Source organism: Tauraco erythrolophus, unplaced genomic scaffold, assembly GCF_009769465.1.
Source record: "Tauraco erythrolophus isolate bTauEry1 unplaced genomic scaffold, bTauEry1.pri scaffold_69_arrow_ctg1, whole genome shotgun sequence".
Lineage (NCBI taxonomy): Eukaryota > Metazoa > Chordata > Aves > Musophagiformes > Musophagidae > Tauraco > Tauraco erythrolophus.
In genome coordinates this window covers 92,673-111,992 of record NW_028238636.1, presented here as the reverse complement: position 1 = coordinate 111,992, position 19,320 = coordinate 92,673, and the positions used below count along the sequence as shown (strand labels likewise).

Below are 19,320 nucleotides of genomic sequence, written 5' to 3'. Positions count from 1 at the left end.
GTTTTTGTTTTTTTTTTTTTTCCATGGGGAACACCTACTGATTTTACTTCTGCGAGCGGCGTGTGACCAACACACCCGTGGCCAAAAAAACCCAACTCGGTATTGAGGAGCAAGAAACTTTTTCTAACAAATGGTTCCTTGGAGAGACGAGTCGTTCCAGCTGCTGAGTGACTCTGCCGTGAGAGAGGACATCTGAGGATCCTGAGAGTACAATTTTGCTGCTGGTTGGTAACCAACGGAAAAAAATAGTGCATGTCACCAAAGACAAACCCAGAAGAATTTAGCTATGCTGCTGCCTCGACACCGGAGGTGTGTGCTATAAAAGAACCAGTAAAAAAATCTTGTAAATCACACACTTATATTTAATATATCGAAACAAAATAGTTAAGAATGCAAGAACTGTATACAGATTAAAAAAATATTCTTTAAACCATCTGATCTTAAAAATAGACAATAGTAGTGAAGCTTAAAATACAACCACTCGCGTTAAAATGTTTCAAGCAATTCCACCGTGGTTTGTCCTGGTCCCGTCGGACGGCCGTTAAGATAACGCCTCGGTTGTCAAAAAGGTTGTGTTGGTTGGAGTCACTCGTTCACAATCCAAGTCTACAACAGTTTTCCCTTTGATGGAAGAGCCCGAGCATTCCTGGTGCAAACTTTCCCGCCTCTCGGCAAGTTTCGAAGTGGATCGAGCCATCGAGCCACTTTGGCTTCCGTTGGTTTGAGAGCAGACGTTGTTCACTTTAGTGGTTTTGTTTTTGTGGTGGTTGTTGTAGACTTTGTATTTCATGAGGAGGATGAAGATGAAAACCAGAACCGACGCCACAATGATCCCCCCGATAATGATGATCATGGTGCCTCCGAGGAACTGCGCGTGAAGGGACCGGCACTGTTTGTACTCCTCCTGGGTTGTGAACTGCACGCACCCGATCACGCTGGTTGCGGTCAAAGATGTCAATCCGTCGTCGTAAACGGCGAGAACGCAGAGGTCGTACTCACGTCCTGCAACCAGATCAGTCAAGAAGAAGGATTTACTAGCAGCTGGAATCATCCTGGAAGAGAAAATGAGTACAGTGAACATCCGAGTTGATCGAGCCTGAGCAGAGCTCTTTTGACTTTCAGCATCACTGCAAGGAAACCAACAGAGCAGAAGATGGACACCAAGTGGAACAAAATTCCCCACGTTACTCGGTGGGGATGGAAGATACAGATTTTAGCCAGGACAATATCTTTACCTTGGCCGTTTCGAACCAACAGGGACTAGAGTGCACACGCTTAACCAATGGCCAGCAGGAAAGTCACGCTTGATCCATGATCTGAGAGCTGGAGCACCTCTGCTATGGAGACAGGCTGGGAGAGTTGGGGTTGGAGAAGAGAAGGTTCTGGGGAGACCTTCCAGCACCTTCCAGTGCCTAAAGGGGCTACAAGAAACCTGGAAAAGTGCTTTGGACATGGGTGTGTAGTGACAGGACACGGGGCGATGGCTTTAAACTGAAAGAGGGGAGATTTTGATGGGATCTAAGGAAGAAATTCTTCCCTCTGAGGGTGGTGAGGCACTGGCACAGGTTGCCCAGAGAAGCTGTGGCTGCCCCATCCCCGGAAGTGTCCAGGGCCAGGTTGGATGAGGCTTTGAGCAACCTGGTGTAGTGGTGGGTGTCCCTGCCCATGGCAAGGGGGTTGGAACTGGATGATCTTTAAGGTCCCTTCCAACTCAAACCATTCCATGATTCTATGATTCTAAAAGGCAAATTCAAACCTTAGGTCCACAGATTAACCTTATTTCCACCTTCTACCAGCTCTGTGACGCTCAAAACAATCAAAACAAAGTATCTGCACTGGCAACTAAGTGGTGTCTTTGCCAGCCCAACAACAGCACGTGCTGACTACTCCACCTTGATCCAACCCTACCATTAAGATTGCTGGATCATAGAATGGTTTGGGCTGGAAGGGATCTTAAGGACCATCCAGTTCCAACCCCCCTGCCATGGGCAGGGACACCCTCCACTACACCAGGTTGCTCAAAGCCCCATCCGGCCTGGCCTTGGACACTTCCAGGGATGGGGCAGCCAAAACATCTCTGGGCAACCTGTGCCAGTGCCTCACCACCCTCAGAGGGAAGAATTTCTGCCTTACATCCCATCGAAATCTCCCCTCTTCCAGTTTAAAGCCATCACCCCATGTCCCATCACTCCACACCTGTGTCCAAAGACCTTCTCCAGGTTTTTTGTAGCCACTTTAGGCACTGGAAGGTGCTGGAAGGTCACCCCGTAACCTTCTCTTCTCCAGGCTGAACAGCCCCAACTCTCCCAGCCTGTCTCCAGAGCAGAGGTGCTCCAGCCCTCGCATCATCTCCGTGGCCTCCTCTGGACCCTCTCCTACAGCTCCATGTCCTTCTGATGTTGGACATTATCAGATTATCAGACAATTATCAGACAAATATCAAATTAACTTTTCAGTCTTCTCGTTCAGCCGCATTTCTTAGTGACCAAACACAACAAGAGGACACCACGGCTTGGACGGGACTGCGTTCCTCCCTTGGTTCAAAGACCAAGTTACTCTGAAACTAAGCAGAAGATTTCGTGCTCGTCATACAAAGGGATGTGACGGAGAAGATGGAGAATTTATGACCATTTAGTTACCTGCCTTCAGTGCCAAAAGCCTTTGAACCAGAAAAACCGTGCCGGCAACAACACCCAACCATGGGTGTTGTTCTTCTCTCTAAACTAGAGAGGCATGGGTTTGATGGATGGACCACTCGGTGGATAAGGAATTGGCTCAATGGCCGCACTCAGAGAGTAGTGGTCAACGGCTCGATGTCCAAGTGGAGACCAGGTCACGAGTGGCGTCCCTCAGGGGTCCGTGTTGGGCCCGGCCCTCTTCAACATCTTTGTCGGTGACGTGGACAGTGGCATGGAGTGCACCCTCAGCAAGTTCGCCGGTGACACCAAGCTGTGTGGTGCCATCGACACGCTGGAAGGGAGGGATGCCATCCAGAGGGACCTCGACAGGCTGGAGAGGTGGGCCCGTGCCAACCTCATGAAGTTTAACCAGGCCAAGTGCAAGGTCCTACATCTGGGTCGTGGCAATCCCAGGCACAAATACAGACTGGGCGGAGAATGGATCGAGAGCAGCCCTCAGGAGAAGGACTTGGGAGTACTGGTGGACGAGAAGCTCAATATGAGCCGGCAATGTGCTCTTGCGGCCCAGAAGGCCAACCAGCGTCCTGGGCTGCATCAAGAGGAGCGTGGCCAGCAGGTCGAGGGAGGTGATTCTCCCCCTCTACTCTGCCCTCGTGAGACCTCACCTGGAGTATTGCGTCCAGTTCTGGAGTGCCCAACATAAGAAGGACATGGACCAGTTGGAGAGGGTCCAGAGGAGGGCCACGAAGATGATAAGAGGGCTGGAGCACCTTTCCTATGAGGACAGGCTGAAAGAGTTGGGGCTGTTCAGCCTGGAGAAGAGGAGGCTCCGGGGTGACCTTATAGCGGTCTTCCAGTACCTCAAGGGGGCCTACAAGAAAGATGGGGAGAGGCTGTTCAGGAGGGTCACTTGTGATAGGACAAGGGGTAATGGTTTTAAAATAGAGGGAGGTAGATTCAGGTTGGATGTTAGGAAAAAATTTTTTCCCATGAGAGTTGTAGAACACTGGAACAGGTTGCCCAGAGAGGTGGTGGATGCTCCATCCCTGGAGACGTTCAAGGCCAGGTTGGACGAGGCCCTGAGAAACCTGATCTAGTTGGAGATATCCCTGTTCCTTGCAGGGGGGTTGGACTAGATGACCTTTGAAGGTCCCTTCCAGCCCTAACCATTCTATGATTCTATGATTCTATGGCACAAAGTCTAAGGTTGCCTGCCGTCGGCAATCACCGGTCCTCAGGGCATGAGATGTAAAAAATTCAGGGATGTCATGGACAAACCTCTGCAGAAGAAGGCACCGTTTAGAAGACCAGCTAAGCAACAGGAGCAGAAACATCTCGAGGAGCCTGCCCATCTGCGAGAGGGCGGCGTAATTGCTGAAATTATGCAAAATACCGTTTTCCAGCTTTCCGCCCGTCTTATTTGCCGCATTCAGCAGCCTCTGCCGCGCGCTCTTCTCCTTCCAGACAACTTTCCGCGGCGCCTTATTGTCAGGGTTATTCAGCGAAGAGCCAGGTGTGGAAATTCGGCTAATTACCGCGGGAAGCGGCGTTCCGGCGCGCCCAGAGATTGCTGGAATACTTCTGTAGCCGCCACCGCCGCAAAGAGGAGGTTCTAAAGGAAGCCCTTTTGGATCTTCTGTAGAAATGTTGGATCAGGCCAAATAGATATTTTATTTCTATCAACTTTTCTGGTGATATACAACTGCTTTCAGCTCCATGAATAAGGAGAAGGTAAGGTAAGGAAGAAGATAATGATTCTTTGCTGGCTCAGCAGTCATCCACAGACACGTCTCCCGGGAAAAGCAGCTACTTGGGCATATTTAGGAAGTTCCAAGGAAACCTCCACAAATGACTAAGGACAGCTGGCAACTGAGTAGGCGACCTGCCCGCACTCAACCTCTGCGTGGTTTCTCGCTTGCACCCGCAGAACGTTTACTTCCACGGTTTGGTCTTCCCTCCCCCGTATTTACCTAATTTCGGCGATGCCACAAACGATCAAATAGGGGTTAAACTCGTTCGGCTCGACAAACTAGCACGAGCTCGAGTCTCAAAGTTGTAAAAAAGGTGGATCTGGGCTGCGGTGGATGGCGAGGACTTGTAGGGCAGGGAAGGGTTTGGGCAGATTATCAGGTAGAATCATAGAATCACGGAATGGTTTGGGTTGGAAGGGACCTCAAAGATCATCCAGTTCCAACCCCCCTGCCATGGGCAGGGACACCCTCCACTATACAAGTGTATCATCCGAAAACTTTATCATTTTACCAAAACCCACGGGCTACAGTTTAGAGAAGGGCATCTTCAGAACAAACAGCTTCATTAGCACTTAGTTGGACCTAATAATGGCTTAAGCACCGTTGACTAGACCGTAGTCGGGATACGTTCCGTATGATCCTTGATGACCCCAAGCCACTGGGATATAGGGCTGCTGTGATTTGAGGCGGGGTAAAGCCGGCACCGTGCGCTGGCAGCCCAGAAAGCCAACCGGGATCCTGGGCTGCACCCAGAGCAGCGTGGGCAGCAGGGCGAGGGAGGGGATTCTGCCCCTCTGCTCTGCTCTCATGAGACCCCCCTGCAGTGCTGCCTTCAGCTCTGGGGGCCCCAACAGCAGAAGGACATGGAGCTGCTGGAGCGGGTCCAGAGGAAGCCACGGAGATGCTGTGAGGGCTGGAGCACCTCTGCTCTGGAGACAGGCTGGGAGAGTTGGGGCTGTTCAGCCTGGAGAAGAGAAGGCTCCGGGGAGACCTTCCAGCACCTTCCAGTGCCTAAAGGGGCTACAAGAAAGCTGGAGAGGGGCTTTGGACATGGGTGTGTAGTGACAGGACACGGGGGCAATGGCTTTGAAACTGGAAAGAGGAGAAGATTTCGAATGGGATCTAAGGAAGAAATTCTTCCCTCTGAGGGTGGCTGAGGCACTGGCACAGGTTGCCCAGAGAAGCTGTGGCTGCCCCATCCCTGGAAGATGTTCCAGGCCAGGTTGGATGAGGGCTTTGGGCAACCTGGTGTAGTGGAGGGTGTCCCTGCCCATGGCAGGGGGGTTGGAAGCAGATGATCTTGGAGGTCCCTTCCAACCCAAACCATTCCTTGATTCTATGGTTCATATCAACCTCTCAGCGGAACAATTCCATCTCAAACTCAGAGCTCGCTGCAATCAAAGTCATTGACTTAAATAATTAGTTTCTGTGAAAGACATTTCACAACAGAGACACAGAAACAAAAAAATACCCCGTGCCTGCCAGGAAATTGTCAAATCTCTGGGGACGCAAACCCCTTTTACTCAGCTAGTCTTAACGATTTGTTTTTGTAATTTTTTTTGTTTTTAATTCTTCTAGAAATGTTATTATGTTATTCCACAATAACTCGCCACCAGTCTTTTCTCAAAAATAACATCACCTTCATTTACATTAGAATTTGATCAGGAATTAACTTCCTGTTCCCTACAAAAGCTGCTGAAACTTGTTTTTCAGACACAATTCCATCAAATAATTATTTTGTAGCTGGAAAAAAGTGACATTAGAGCTCCTACACCCCTAAAGTCATAGAGGCTGAGCGTGGTTGGTGTTGGCCCGTAAGCACCATCTTTCCGAGGGACCGACAGCGGAACAGTAACTGTCGGGATTTAAACGAACGCTGCTAACGAACGGAGCACCGACATCTATAATCCATCATCCGTGCCAGCCTTTCCCCCTGCCAGCTGCAGGCAGCCAGTGACAAGTCAAAAACCCTTTGGTGAAACCTCAACTGTGAAATCTGCTCACAAAACTTCCAACAAAACGTCGGTTTTGCGAGCGCGGAAAATATTTCCCGGCAACGTCGTGGACGACGACGGCGAAATAAAGTGAGCGGCTGGAAATAGAGGCGGAATCTTTTGTTTGGGCTCTAATTGATAACGATGGTGCCCATCGTGGGCAATATTCCCAAGTGGAATATTGTGGCCAGATTGACTCAAACAAATCACTTTTACTTTGGCCAACGCCCTCTGCTCCCCATCTAACGCCGCCGTTTTGAAGGTTTGAAAACCAAGGTTGGGAAAATTTATTTATTTCTTATTTTTATTTATGGAATTTATTTATGGAATTATTTTTTTTCCCCCCTGCCATTTCAGCTGCTCAGTTGGGAGGGGAAGGGTGAGGGTGAAAGGAAGAGATGGGGAATTTGAGGTGTTGGAGGTGGCAGTTTTTGAACTGATGATGTCAACAAACTGCTGAGTTTGCACTCAACGCTTTACACAAACACCCAGTTTACTCGGCGGAGTAAAGGGATTAAAAACCAATCAGCATCGCGTCTGTTGAGGTTTTTTTTTTTTTCCACAGAAACACCCACTGAGACCCAAATACGATCCATGACATCTGTGGAGGTAAAACCAACCAAGACCCTTCCGAGACAAGATGAAAGGCTGCCCAGGGAGGTGGTTGAGTCCCCATCCCTGGATGTGTTTAAGAATAGGGTGGATGATCTACTTGAGGATATGGTTTAATGGGGATTAGGGATGGTTGGACTCGATGATCTCTAAGGTCTTTTCCAACCTAGAAATCTATGAATCTATGAAATCCTAGTCCGTTACTGAACACAGAGCTGCATTTTCCCAAAAAATTCCTTTCATGTGGTCGATGCTACAGTCTGGAAACGAGATGACCGTGCAGCAGAAGACATGGACAGTTAGGAAGCACTGATGGCAATTTTCTTATTTATGGAGCTTTCGCACAAATCACACACGAATTTTCAACAGAAGCAGCGACGGCAATCGATTCTTAGTCATGCTTTAAAAAAAAAAAACCCAACCACATACTCCTGCATCAACAGCACGAGAAGAAACAGGGATGTTTTCCTCCTCCTCCAAAAAAAACCCAGAGCATCTTAAATGTTTTTTTTTTAAAAAAAAAAACAACAAAGCATCTTGTTTGGGGAACAAGATGCTGGTATTCCGTGTTTGAAGGATCTCTCCGTAACGTGACAACTCGTCGTTTGAGTCGGCAGGGGCTGGTTTTCACAGACCGTGGTGCAGCTCCAGCAGCACCCAGGTGGGCAGCGTCGTTAATAAAGATGGTGGGAATGTGGGAAGGAGGGGAATGGTGATGGAGGAGTGACCTCTGCGGTTTGAGGAATCCAGCCTCGTAAGGGCAATCCCACTGAACTCAGCACAAAGTCAGCTATGAGAATGTAACGGCTTTGCCCCAAAAAGGGAAACCTGAAGAAGAGGTTTCCAAGGAGAAAATCCCCGCAGGAGCCTGGAGACTGCCATGACGACTGCTACGCTGCAAGATAAGGAAAAAAATCTATGAAAATTAAAGCCAAAGAGTGACAAATCATGTCATTCTGGTTGCACAGAGAAGCTGTGGCTGCCCCATCCCTGGAAGTGTTCCAGGCCAGGTTGGATGAGGCTTTGAGCAACCTGGTGTAGTGGAGGGTGTCCCTGCCCATGGCAGGGGGGTTGGAACTGGATGATCTTGGAGGTCCCTTCCAACCTGAATCATTCCATGACTCTATGTCGATCAGCTGTATTGATGGCTGTCAGATGGCTCCGTGTTTCCGGACTTCTGTTGGTACATCCTCTTTTTTTTGAGGAATGACTGCTGGCTAGGTGAAGAAACACAAACGTGACCATCGGTCTGAGATTGTCTCCAGACAAACGGCCACCACTTGCGTGCAGACTTGCTGGATACCCACAGCAACCCCGACGCACTCCAAAAATCACGACAGTTACGGCATCTTCGCCGGCTGGGAGGCGACGTCGCGCTATCCGCGAATCCGCGCTCACCGATACGGCGCACGTGCACGGTCCGGGGTGTCGAGGACACCCGGAAAGGAAACACAAAGTCTTACGGCTCGTGCCCGACCGACGAGGAGCGAGAAAACCTCTTCTGAACTTCACTGTGTGAAATCTGGTGCCGCCCTGAGGTTTTCCGCCGCGCCGAGCCGAGCTAATTTAGGAATTTTTGAGCAGACGTCGCGTGGCTGGTTCCAACTGCTTTTCACGCCGCGGATGTGATCATCGCTATATCGATCCGGCGATTGTCACCTTTTCCCCGGGAGTGACAGCTCTGCCCTTTAAACAACGGTACCTTGTACGGCGTCTTGAAAGCGGTCTGCCTCTCCATCTCTTCATTCTTCTCCCCAAAAAAACCCCAAGGACAGATTATTGGCGGTTTTACGCAATATATAGTCTATTCTCTTCGGAGAAGCATCACTATTAAACACTCGTCTTCTAATTTATAGCATGTAGCTGCAGCTAATTAACGCTGGATGATCGTTGGCTACGAAAGATTAAATTCAATGCTTAGGAGGCTGTTGCCTTTGATGTTGGGAGATCCAGCTTCTAATTGACTTGGGCGTCCATCAGATTGTTCTGAAGCGTTAGTGATCTGCTGCTGGTGTCAACCGTGGTAAAAATCTACGTTAATTCGGCCCAGCTCGGAAATAATCATGTTTTTTCCATTTGCTGGCTGTTTGAGGGAGACAAACTAGGAGCACCTGCAGTTCTCTTTCTTTTTTTTTTTTTTTTTGATTTTGAGCATCTGTTGCTGCCTCGCTTCTCTCTTACATGCCAAGGGAGGCTACAAGAGAAAGGTGGCCCAGGGTCCTGCGGAGACGAGCCTTTTATCCCATAACCTAATGCAAGAATCATGGAATCGTAGAATGGTTTGGGTTGGAAGGGACCTCACAGACCATCCAGTTCCAACCCCCCTGCCATGGGCAGGGGCACCCCCCACTACACAAGGTTGCTCAAAGCCTCATCCAGCCTGGCCTTGAACACTTCCAGGGATGGGACAGCCACAACATCCAGGAGTCATTTCCATAAAGATACATATGAAGGAGATCCTGGGGCACCTTTTCATCTATACGTGTGCACAAACGCGTGTGCACAGCACGAGGAGGCACCAATAAAATAGTTACAGTGGTTTCTCTCCTGGATTAACTGCCTCTTTCTGAAGCTCGTGTAACATCCGTCGCTGCTGTTTGAGTATGGAAAGGTCAGTTCTGCTGGTGTCTCTTCCCAAGACCAGCTCTAGAAATGTGGGCAGGACACTTGAGCAACGACAGGTCAACTGAAATTACAGCATCGCGAAGCCCAAATTGCACAGGAACTGTAATCAGCATCAAGGCTGCGAGCTGCCTAAAGACCACGGAACCATTTATACCTCAGAGAAGGAAAATCTGCACAAAGCATCTATTACGAGTCTTGATTGACTCCATACGTGGCTGTACAACAACAGTTGGTGACCTTTCTTCTGAAAACAAACAAGGGTCTCGCTTTCAATATTGATGCTTTCCGCAAATTGCTACCTGCACCTTAATTTACTGGTGCTGAATTGTCGCTACTCATCGTGCCAGATGCTTCACTCTGATGCAAAGACAGGGCTGAGCAAAGAGCAGCCCTGAGGAGAAGGACTCGGGCGTGGTGGGTGATGAGAAGCTCACCATGAGCCCGGAAAGCCAACCGTGCCCTGGGCTGCACCCAGAGCAGCGTGGGCAGCAGGGTGAGGGGGGGGGATTTTACTCTGCTCTGCTCTCATGAGACCCCCCTGCAGTGCTGCCTTCAGCTCTGGGGTCCCCAACAGCAGAAGGACATGGAGCTGCTGGAGTGCGTCCAGAGGAGGCCACGGAGATGATGCGAGGGCTGGAGAACCTCTGCTCTGGAGACAGGCTGGGAGAGTTGGGGCTGTTCAGCCTGGAGAAGAGAAGGCTGCAGGGAGACCTTCCAGCACCTTCCAGTACCTAAAGGGGCTACAAGAAAGCTGGAGAGGGGCTTTGGACACGGATGTGTAGTGACAGGACACGGGGTGATGGCTTTGAACTGAAAGACGGGAGATTTCGATGGGATGTAAGGAAGAAATTGTTCCCTCTGAGGGTGGTGAGGCACTGGCACAGGTTGCCCAGAGAAGTTGTGGATGCCCCATCCCTGGAAATGTTCAAGGCCAGGTAGGATGAGGCTTTGAGCAACCTGGTGTAGTGGTGGGTGTCCTTGCCCATGGCAGGGGGGTTGGAACTAGAAGGTCCTTAAGGTCCCTTCCAACCCAAACCATTCCATGATTCTCCATAACTAACGTCTGCCTTCAATTTTGCTAAACCCTGTCCTGGGAGATGAGGTCAGCGTGAGTTTCCATTTCACAGAAAGAACGGAGTTAAGCCAATCACCTGAGACAACCCAGTAACCAACGGAGTCAGAAGCACGACTCCTGTTCTCCCGTCCGTAGTCACCACCGGGAAATACGCTCTGTGGCTGCGCGTCGTGACTCTCCCGAACTGGGAACAACGAGGAGGGATCACGGTGAACTTGTGCGACACGTGGGTGACGTAACCATGTGCAGGGCACGTACGTTACTCCCACAGACATGAACGGATAGTTTGGTCACACTCCAAAGAGAAAATGAGGAAGAACATCATCTCCCTCCCTCTACTTCCATAGGCTCCCGACACGGGTACAGACGAACACGTGCTTATCCACAAACACCTACCCAGAGGGCGAAGGAAATGGAAAGGTGAGGAAAAATAAAGGAGTCAAAGGAACAACTTAAATTCTCAAGGTAAAGCAACGTTGCCATAGCAACCGCTCTTCCCGTGGTACCGCTCAACTTGACGGAACGTGACAGATTTGTGATGCGTCCTCTGCGTCGCTTCATCCTTCTCCCAGGCAGGAAGCTGTCGCCTGCCAGAAATAAATTACGCAGCGTGGTCAAGGTGGAAGGAAGCTTCTCCACCTTCTGTAGTCCTCCTTAGGCAGGACTGAGCACTGCCACTGCGGGGTCTGCTACTGCGCATCTATTTACGTCATCGTATGTCAACAGACCGACCCTGTGAAACAGAAGCTGAAGGCTCTGGGGAGACCTCCCAGCACCTTCCAGTACCTGAAGGGGCTACAAGAAAGCTTTGAGACCCCTCCCTGCAGTGCTGCATTCAGCTCTGGAGTCCCCAACACAAGAAGGACATGGAGCTGTTGGAGTGGAGCCAGAGGAGGCCACGGAGATGATCCGAGGGATGAAGCACCTTTGCTCTGGAGACAGGCTGAGAGTTGGGGCTGTTCAGCCTGGAGAAGAGAAGGCACCAGGGAGACCTTTCAGCACCTTCCAGTACCTAAAGGGGCTACAAGAAAGTTGGAGAGGGGCTTTGGACATGGGCGTGGAGTGACAGGACACGGGGTGAGGGCTTTAAACTGAAAGATGAGAGATTTTGATGGGATCTAAGGAAGAAATTCTTCCCTCTGAGGCTGGTGAGGCACTGGAACAGGTTGCCCATAGAAGCTGTGGCTGCCCTATCCCTGGAAGTGTTCCAGGCCAGGTTGGATGGGGCTTTGGGCAACCTGGTGTAGTGAAAGGTGTCCCTGCCCATGGCAGGGGTGTTGGGACTGGATGGTCTATGAGGTCCCTTCCAACCCAAACCATTCCATGATTCTATGATTCTATGTTTATGCACCTTACCAGAAACATGGCGTTTGAGAGGGGTCTTGACCGTACAAAGAGTCGGCAAATAAATCCAGGGCCTCTCGTTCCTCCAGCGCACATCGGTGCACGCAACTGAAGACGCTCCAACGTTGACAGCGTAACGTGAAGCCACCGTTGTCCAGCTACAACTGCAAATGCCCAATTGCTGCCCAACTACCATTCCTCCCACTTCAGCACAAAACTTCCTTTCAGGATCTACATTTGATGATTATTCCCTGTGGGAACCCAACGAGAACACACGAATCTTCGTCTTCGAGAGGCCCGTTATTCTACGGCCTATGTCGTTGTATTATTTGAAATCGCTGCTCCGTGATTTGTAGCATCGAGTATTTTACGGCTCTGTTACCAACCCGAGCCTCTCGGATAACGGGAATCCGGACTGGGAGAGGGACATTCAAACATAACATCCTTCCCTGTTCCTTCCACATTGCTTCCTCCTCTCCAGGAACGAGGCCGTTCCGCGGCGGCGGTATTCGGTTCAACGCGTTATGGATTTACTAACGAGCCGCCGCGCGAGTCACTCGTTTCTCTTTTTAGAGACTTTGGAAAGTTTAAAACTCGTGGAGAACGAATCGCTGCGGTCGTAAGAAGGCTGACCACTGTCATGGCAAAGGATGAAAAATCCCATTAAAGAACTTTCCTACTCTACTGGCAGCGCCTGCGATGCACCCACCATCTCCATTTGGCCGCTCCACTTTACTTTGGAGTGGGAGAATTGACTAAAATCTCTTTGGAAACGCCAGTCACAGCCGCCGAGACATCTCGGCTTCGCGATTCCCTTCGTTTCGCAGCTTCGCAGTTCTTTCAAACACCAGTGTCACAAACGTTCTCACCAGCTGACAATTAAATGAGGCTTCATCTTCCAGCCGGCGCCTCACCATCCCTGTCAGATACCAACAAGGCGTCCTCCCACCCCCTCTTCTGAGACCCTTGCTTACCCTCACCGCGTCCTCCTGCTTCCTTGCTAGCTCGTAGCCATGACAACGGGAGGATGGATGGCATCCTTCCTCCAAGAGGCTCTGGGGATGGGCTTTTTAACATGAGACTTCTGAAAATCCCAAGGGACTGTGAAGCGAAACGTCTCGTTGAAGGACTTCACGTGATTTTCATGCACAGTTCTGGATTTCACGAGAATTTTTTTGCGACGGGAGGTATCCGAAACAGGAATCCCGGCGGAACGACTATCCTACGTTCCTTTCCTTAGGGAATTGCTTTACCAAAGCAGTCGAACCCAAACTTGCAGGTGTATCTCTAGAGCTCTCCGACCTTGTTCTCCTTTCGCTTACTCCGCCCCAAACTTTGGGGCATGACATGGGAGAAAAATCATTATCGCTCAGCCAAGAGACGTTACGATCCTTACGAAGCGCACAACTACGAAATATTAAATCCGAGTCAAACGCTACCTCCCACTTGGAAGTCATCCCACCCCTCACTATCCCTTCCATCCCCAGTTAAGCACAAACAAAAGCCGATAAAGTAGATAATCAGAGACTCAACCACCCCTTGCACGGAGGAGTAGCTACAAACTTAACCTGTGTGCTGCCCACTCTGACTCAATATCAAATATTTTCTCGTAAATAAACTTTAACGAATAAAGTCCAGCGGATAAACATGGAATCCACGCAAAATACATAACCTAAAACTTTCCGTGCGGTGTCCGACTCATAACCAGGGAGTTTTACCCCCGTGACACCACAAAAGTGGAGAACAGGATGGAGGCAGCGACTCATCTGGGCTGAAGGTCTGATGAGGCCACATCTGTACAGGCAGAAAGTTGCTCTGAAGTTTCTCAGAAGTTTTTTCCTCTCTTCCCCATATTTTTAATAAATTAATTATTAAAATTATGTATTAATAAAATAATTGCACTTAATCAGCATAAAAGGTAACTAAAATCTCCATCTCAATTTCCTTAAACGTTAACAACTAAGATATTGCTCATCAGCTTCTCTTGGTCCATTAAACTGGACTATGAAACTTAATTATGGCTGTAAAGAGCTGAGGGATCCTCAAGAGGCAGCACAGAAGCAGATGCATTATTAGTTTTAATAGTGGAGCTCCTCAACGACGGGAGCTTAACGAGCAAAGTCTAAGGCAGCCATTGTCTCCTCATCCCCTCCTTTGGAGTTACCGCTTGCGAGACGGCTCCCGCCACGCGGAATATGTCAACCTACGCTTTTTTCTTACTTCCACTCCCTCCTTCACGGAGGTACGAGCGCGGGTACGCGGTAGCGTTACCTGTAGACCAGGATGTCGTCGGCAGAGCTGTTATACTGGATCTGGTACATCCGAATCCCGGGGAGGTGATGCTGGGAAGGCCACTGGATGAGAGCAGAAGACGACGTCAGCTCAGCGACCACGACCACCTTCTCTTGCTGAGCCTTCGTTTCGTTTGGAAAGCTGGACTTGGCGGATATGAGGATATCCGAGGGGCCGGGCTCGGCGTCCTTGTCGCAGTTGGTGCTGTTGGCAAGGTTAGGGTACGGGGTAACGAGGAGCTCGACTGGAGCCGTCGACTCGCCCGCGGCGTTCGACGCTATGCAGGTAAACGTGCCCTTGTCGGTCAAAGAAGTAACCAAAATATCCAGAGTACCATTTTCGTAAGAAACCGTCCTAGACGTGTTAGAGACCAGCTTCCCATCGGGCGAGATCCAGCGGACGTAGGGATCTGGATCACCAACGGCTTTACACTTCAAAGAGATGCTTTGGCCTTCTGTCGCTGTTAGTTTTGGGGTCCGGTGCGTTATCATCGGGGGTTCACAGACAAATTCCTCCTCTTTAATGGACCAAAAGTACTTGCCCATCAGTTCCGGCGGGGAGGCGCAGGTTTCGAGATCGTCTTCTCTGGTGAGACGTCTCAGCCACACGAGTTCGCAGTTGCAGTGCAAAGGGTTCCCTCCGAAGCTGAGCACCAGGGACGACAGCGGAGAGCCTTTGGACTTGGCATACACCGGTATTCTGGAAAACAAAGGATCGGGAGGGATCTTTTTCAACTTGTTGGAGGTCATGTCTAGGCGGGCAAGTTTGTGGAGGTTTGAGAAGATTCCCTCTGGGACAAACTCAATGAGATTGTGATCCAGACTGACCGTATTGACATTAGAGAGTTTGCCAATGGTTTCCCAAGGAACGTTAACGAGATTGTTGTAGGACAGATCCAGGTCTTCGATTGTTTCAATAAAGTCATCCAATGACCCAGGAGAGATATAGCTTAATTGGTTATTACTGAGTATTAAATGTCGAAGGTTAATTAAACCTTTGAAATGATCTTCGTTGATGTAAGTCAGTCTGTTGCTATCCAAGTGCAAGGCGTGAAGGCCTTTAAGGTCAAAAAACGCGTAAGGCATGATTTGACTTATTGTATTCCTCGAGAGCGTCAAGTGAATCAGGTTAGTCATGTTTGCAAAGTCTTTTCTCCTAAGTGTGGTGATAAAGTTATCCATCAACCTCAGTTCTGCTGTTCTCCTGTCAATGCTGGGGGGCACGAAGAGGAGCCCCGTCTTCGTACAGAGAATTGTGAAGGATGGAGAGAGGTTTTGACACATGCATCTTTTGGGACACATCATGGCCTTCACAGCTGTGCTAATAACCAGTAGATAGAGAACCAGCCTTTCCATCGTAAGAAAAATAACAGACCTAAAGAGGGGGGGGAAAAAAAGGAAAGAAATTCATGTAAATATATTTTAATTAGATATTAGAAATAGGTTTACGTTGAAGTTTTCATTACAAGTCCACCCGCGCAAACCGGAAACACCTTATCATAGAATGGTTTGGGTTGGAAAGGATCTCAGAGACCATCTAGTTCCAACCTCCTTCCAAGTCAACCATGAAATTACCTGCTGATATTAACTGGGATGTTTCCAGAGCTAAGAGCTTCTAGTTGTGTGCTCGTTTGGCTCCGCTCTCCTCCTGACGGCAACGCCTCAGATGGACGGCGAGGCACGAGTCCATCGGCACTGCTGCTCTGGGACGCGCTAATGGGGTTACCCACCTACCAGCAGCTCTCCATCGCCAACAGCGCTGACAGTTGTTACTTTAACAGGTGGAACGACGCGCGACGGGGAAAAAATGAATAAATAACCAAGGGTTTTTCGGTTAAAAGTACCATCTGTGGAACTTTCTTTATTCACGTTTGACCGTTCTGGGGTCAGAACCTCGTTTCAAATAATTTCATTAATTTGTGATGATGGTCCCCTCGCTTTTTTGCCGTTACGGACGTCCGACAACGTTTTTTTCTTACCTCACACGCTCATCTGTGCCCCTCCTCAGCCTTACCTGGACTGAGCAGGGACCTCTTTGCAGAAATGCATATTTTAAAGACAGGTTTTTTTGTGTTTTTTTTGCCCTAGGAGGTGGTAGGGGTCTAAAACTTCTACAGCAAATAAGGAGAAATAGCTTCAAATGCATTTATGAAAAGCAAGGCTGTGTTCAACCAGAGAAGCAGATATTAGGAAAAAATTTTTTACCATGAGAGTTGTAGAACACTGGAACAGGTTGCCCAGAGAGGTGGTGGATGCTCCATCCCTGGAGACGTTCAAGGCCAGGTTGGATGAGGCCCTGAGCAACCTGATCTAGTTGGAGATATCCCTGTTCCTTGCAGGGGGGTTGGACTAGATGACCTTTGAAGGTCCCTTCCAGCCCTAACCATTCTATGATTCTATGATTCCAAATATATATTTTATTTTTTTTTCTGTGCAGCACAGGCAGCAGCTTTAGAAAAACAAATTTCATGATTGCAGATGGGTTTGGTCAATGAAATTGTCTCTGTGAAACCTTGTGCCTGCTGAGTTATTTCTCACTGAGCCTGGAGTGCTCGCCTGCTACACCGAGGGCAGGTTTCCATTTCTGTGTTACCTCCAGCTGGCAGAGCGTTAAGCGTGGTGGCTCAAGCGACCGCGAAGGCTGAAACTCCCCATCTGCCACGTAAAGGACCCGAACGACGCGTTTCGTGCAGGTGTCCAGGTCCAACCCAATTCCAAACTCCAGCTGGTGAATCCTACTCCGCAAGAAGGGTCGTTGTGTTTTTGCGAACGAGCACGCGCGGTTTTATTTTGCGTACGGAGATCGCGGCTGATGAAAGCGAGTTCCATGCAACAACCCCTTCGTGCACTGAGTCAACGTCGTGTGAAAATTGAGAGTTGTAGAACACTGGAACAGGTTGCCCAGAGAGGTGGTGGATGCTCCATCCCTGGAGACGTTCAAGGCCCGATTGGATGAGGCCCTGAGCAACCTGATCTAGTTGGAGATATCCCTGTTCCTTGCAGGGGGGTTGGACTAGATGACCTTTGAAGGTCCCTTCCAGCCCTAACGATTCTATGATTCTATGATTCTATGAAAATAACCAACCACCGCCTTCGAGAGCAAGCGACGCAACGTAAGACGCGGTCCTCAGTTCAGCGCAAAGTCGGGGATGACCGCATGATCTGCTGAGTCGGCTGTCCGCAAAAGAGCCCACCAAAGCCTTCGAATTACAAGGGCACAATTTATAGAATCATGGAATCATGGAATGGTTTGGGTTGGAAGGGACCTCAAAGGCCCAACCAACCCCCCTGCCACGGGCAGGGACACCCTCCACTACACCAGGTTGCTCAAAGCCTCATCCAACCTGGCCTTGAAGCCAACTATCTGTGATAAGTCAGCAGATTCTTACGGTATGTTTGTGTTTTTTTGTTTGTTTGTTTGTTTTTGTTTGTGGTTTTTTTTTTGGGGGGTGTTATTGGTTTGGATTGTTTTACTTTAATGATTTCCCTGAGCTGGAGCTCCTTTACAGGGCAACAGATCTTCAAGATATAGAATTACCGTACCACAGTTGCAGAGTCTGGAAATTTAGTTTGGTTACATCAAATTTAAAGCTCCACGGAGAAGGAAAAAAAGTTATTAAAATCAACCCATCACTTATATGATATTATTACTTCAATTCGTCTACTCGTGTGCAATTCTGACCAAGTCTCTGGAAATATTTTGTAAAAATATAAATTAAAAAAAAAAAAAAAAGACAAACCAACCAACGAATCCCTTTTTCTAAACCTCTGACTAGTTAGAGCACAGACAGTATGAAGGGCTGAGAGGATGGGGCTTAATGAGCCTGGAGAAGAGATGACTTTGGTGGACCTCGTGGTAGCAACCTTCTAGTGTCTCCAAGGACTTTATCAGGGAGATGGGGCCAGGCACTTCTCAGTGGTTCGTGATGGGAGATCAAAAAAGGGGCAGAAATGAACACAATTAAGGATGAAGCTGGATATGAGGGAAAAAAAACATCATCCAGAAAGGTTGTGGGACCTCTATTCTGGGAAGGAACGACTGGACAAAGCCCTGATGCCAGAGCTGACCTTGCTTGCAGCAGGAGATGGGGCTACAGACCCTCAGGCTTCCTCCCACACGTGTTATCCTATGACCCAAGAACTGTGGACATGTCCACGTGTTTCACAATTCAGCTTTAGCTCTACAAGCCGGAGCCTCCTCCTGTCTGATTTTTACTGCTGGTTTCAAACTCCAGCTCCGAACATCACATTTGACACGTGACAGCGCGTCAGTTCGATGTAGAAAACGATAAATTTTTCCATTAAAAGCCACTAAATTGGGAAAACGAATCCGACAGTAGAGTTTGCACAAAGCCAGTTCACTTTATACTTACGTCCTCTTCGTAACGTCTTACTTCTTGATCGTTTTCCCTCGACAACTTTTATGGTATTCAGGACAGCGTGCTACAAGCTTCAGCTTTCAAATATTTGCTTTCCATTTCTCCTGTCACTCCGCCCTGCGCTCTCGCCTCTAATGGCTCCATCTTTTCACTCCTGCCAGGTACGAGCGATTAACGGCCGTGCAATTACCCAAAAAACATCCCGCCGCGCGATAGCGCAATTCCCTTGTTTCACCATTAGCAAATATTAATGGAATTTTAATGGATTAAGCGCCATCCGGGCTGTAAGAAACCAGTACAAGACCATCTCGCTTAAACCATTATCCTGGTAAAAAATAATTAAATGTTACTAACGTGACTTTAAATGTTAAATTAAATGTTGCTAATGTGACTTCAGAGCCAACGATGATTGTAGCGCGATGGCTCTTACAAACTATGTACCAGTGACTCGTAAAGTTATGTGAATATAAGTGAATTCCCATTAATTGGATTCTTGTTAGAAGCAGGTTTGGCCCTATCATCACCCAAAAAATGCATCAGGAACCTACCTGATACTGTGTGATAATGCAGTGGTATTTTTAAAGACGGTTTAATCCGCACCACCTCAACA

General features: G+C 48.9%; 1 protein-coding gene across 1 annotated transcript; it reads right to left on the bottom strand.

Annotated features, from left to right (window-relative positions):
• Window positions 1-541: 541 nt before the first annotated feature.
• Window positions 542-15,699, bottom strand: LOC104382251 (leucine-rich repeat and fibronectin type III domain-containing protein 1-like protein). Its single transcript, XM_086631006.1, has 2 exons — window positions 14,312-15,699; window positions 542-1,052 (listed from the first exon to the last, which is right to left on the bottom strand). The coding sequence occupies exons 1-2, from the start codon at window positions 15,685-15,687 to the stop codon at window positions 542-544; spliced, it is 1,887 nt and encodes a 628-aa protein (XP_086487132.1). The 5' UTR covers window positions 15,688-15,699.
• Between the last annotated feature and the right edge of the window lie 3,621 nt (window positions 15,700-19,320).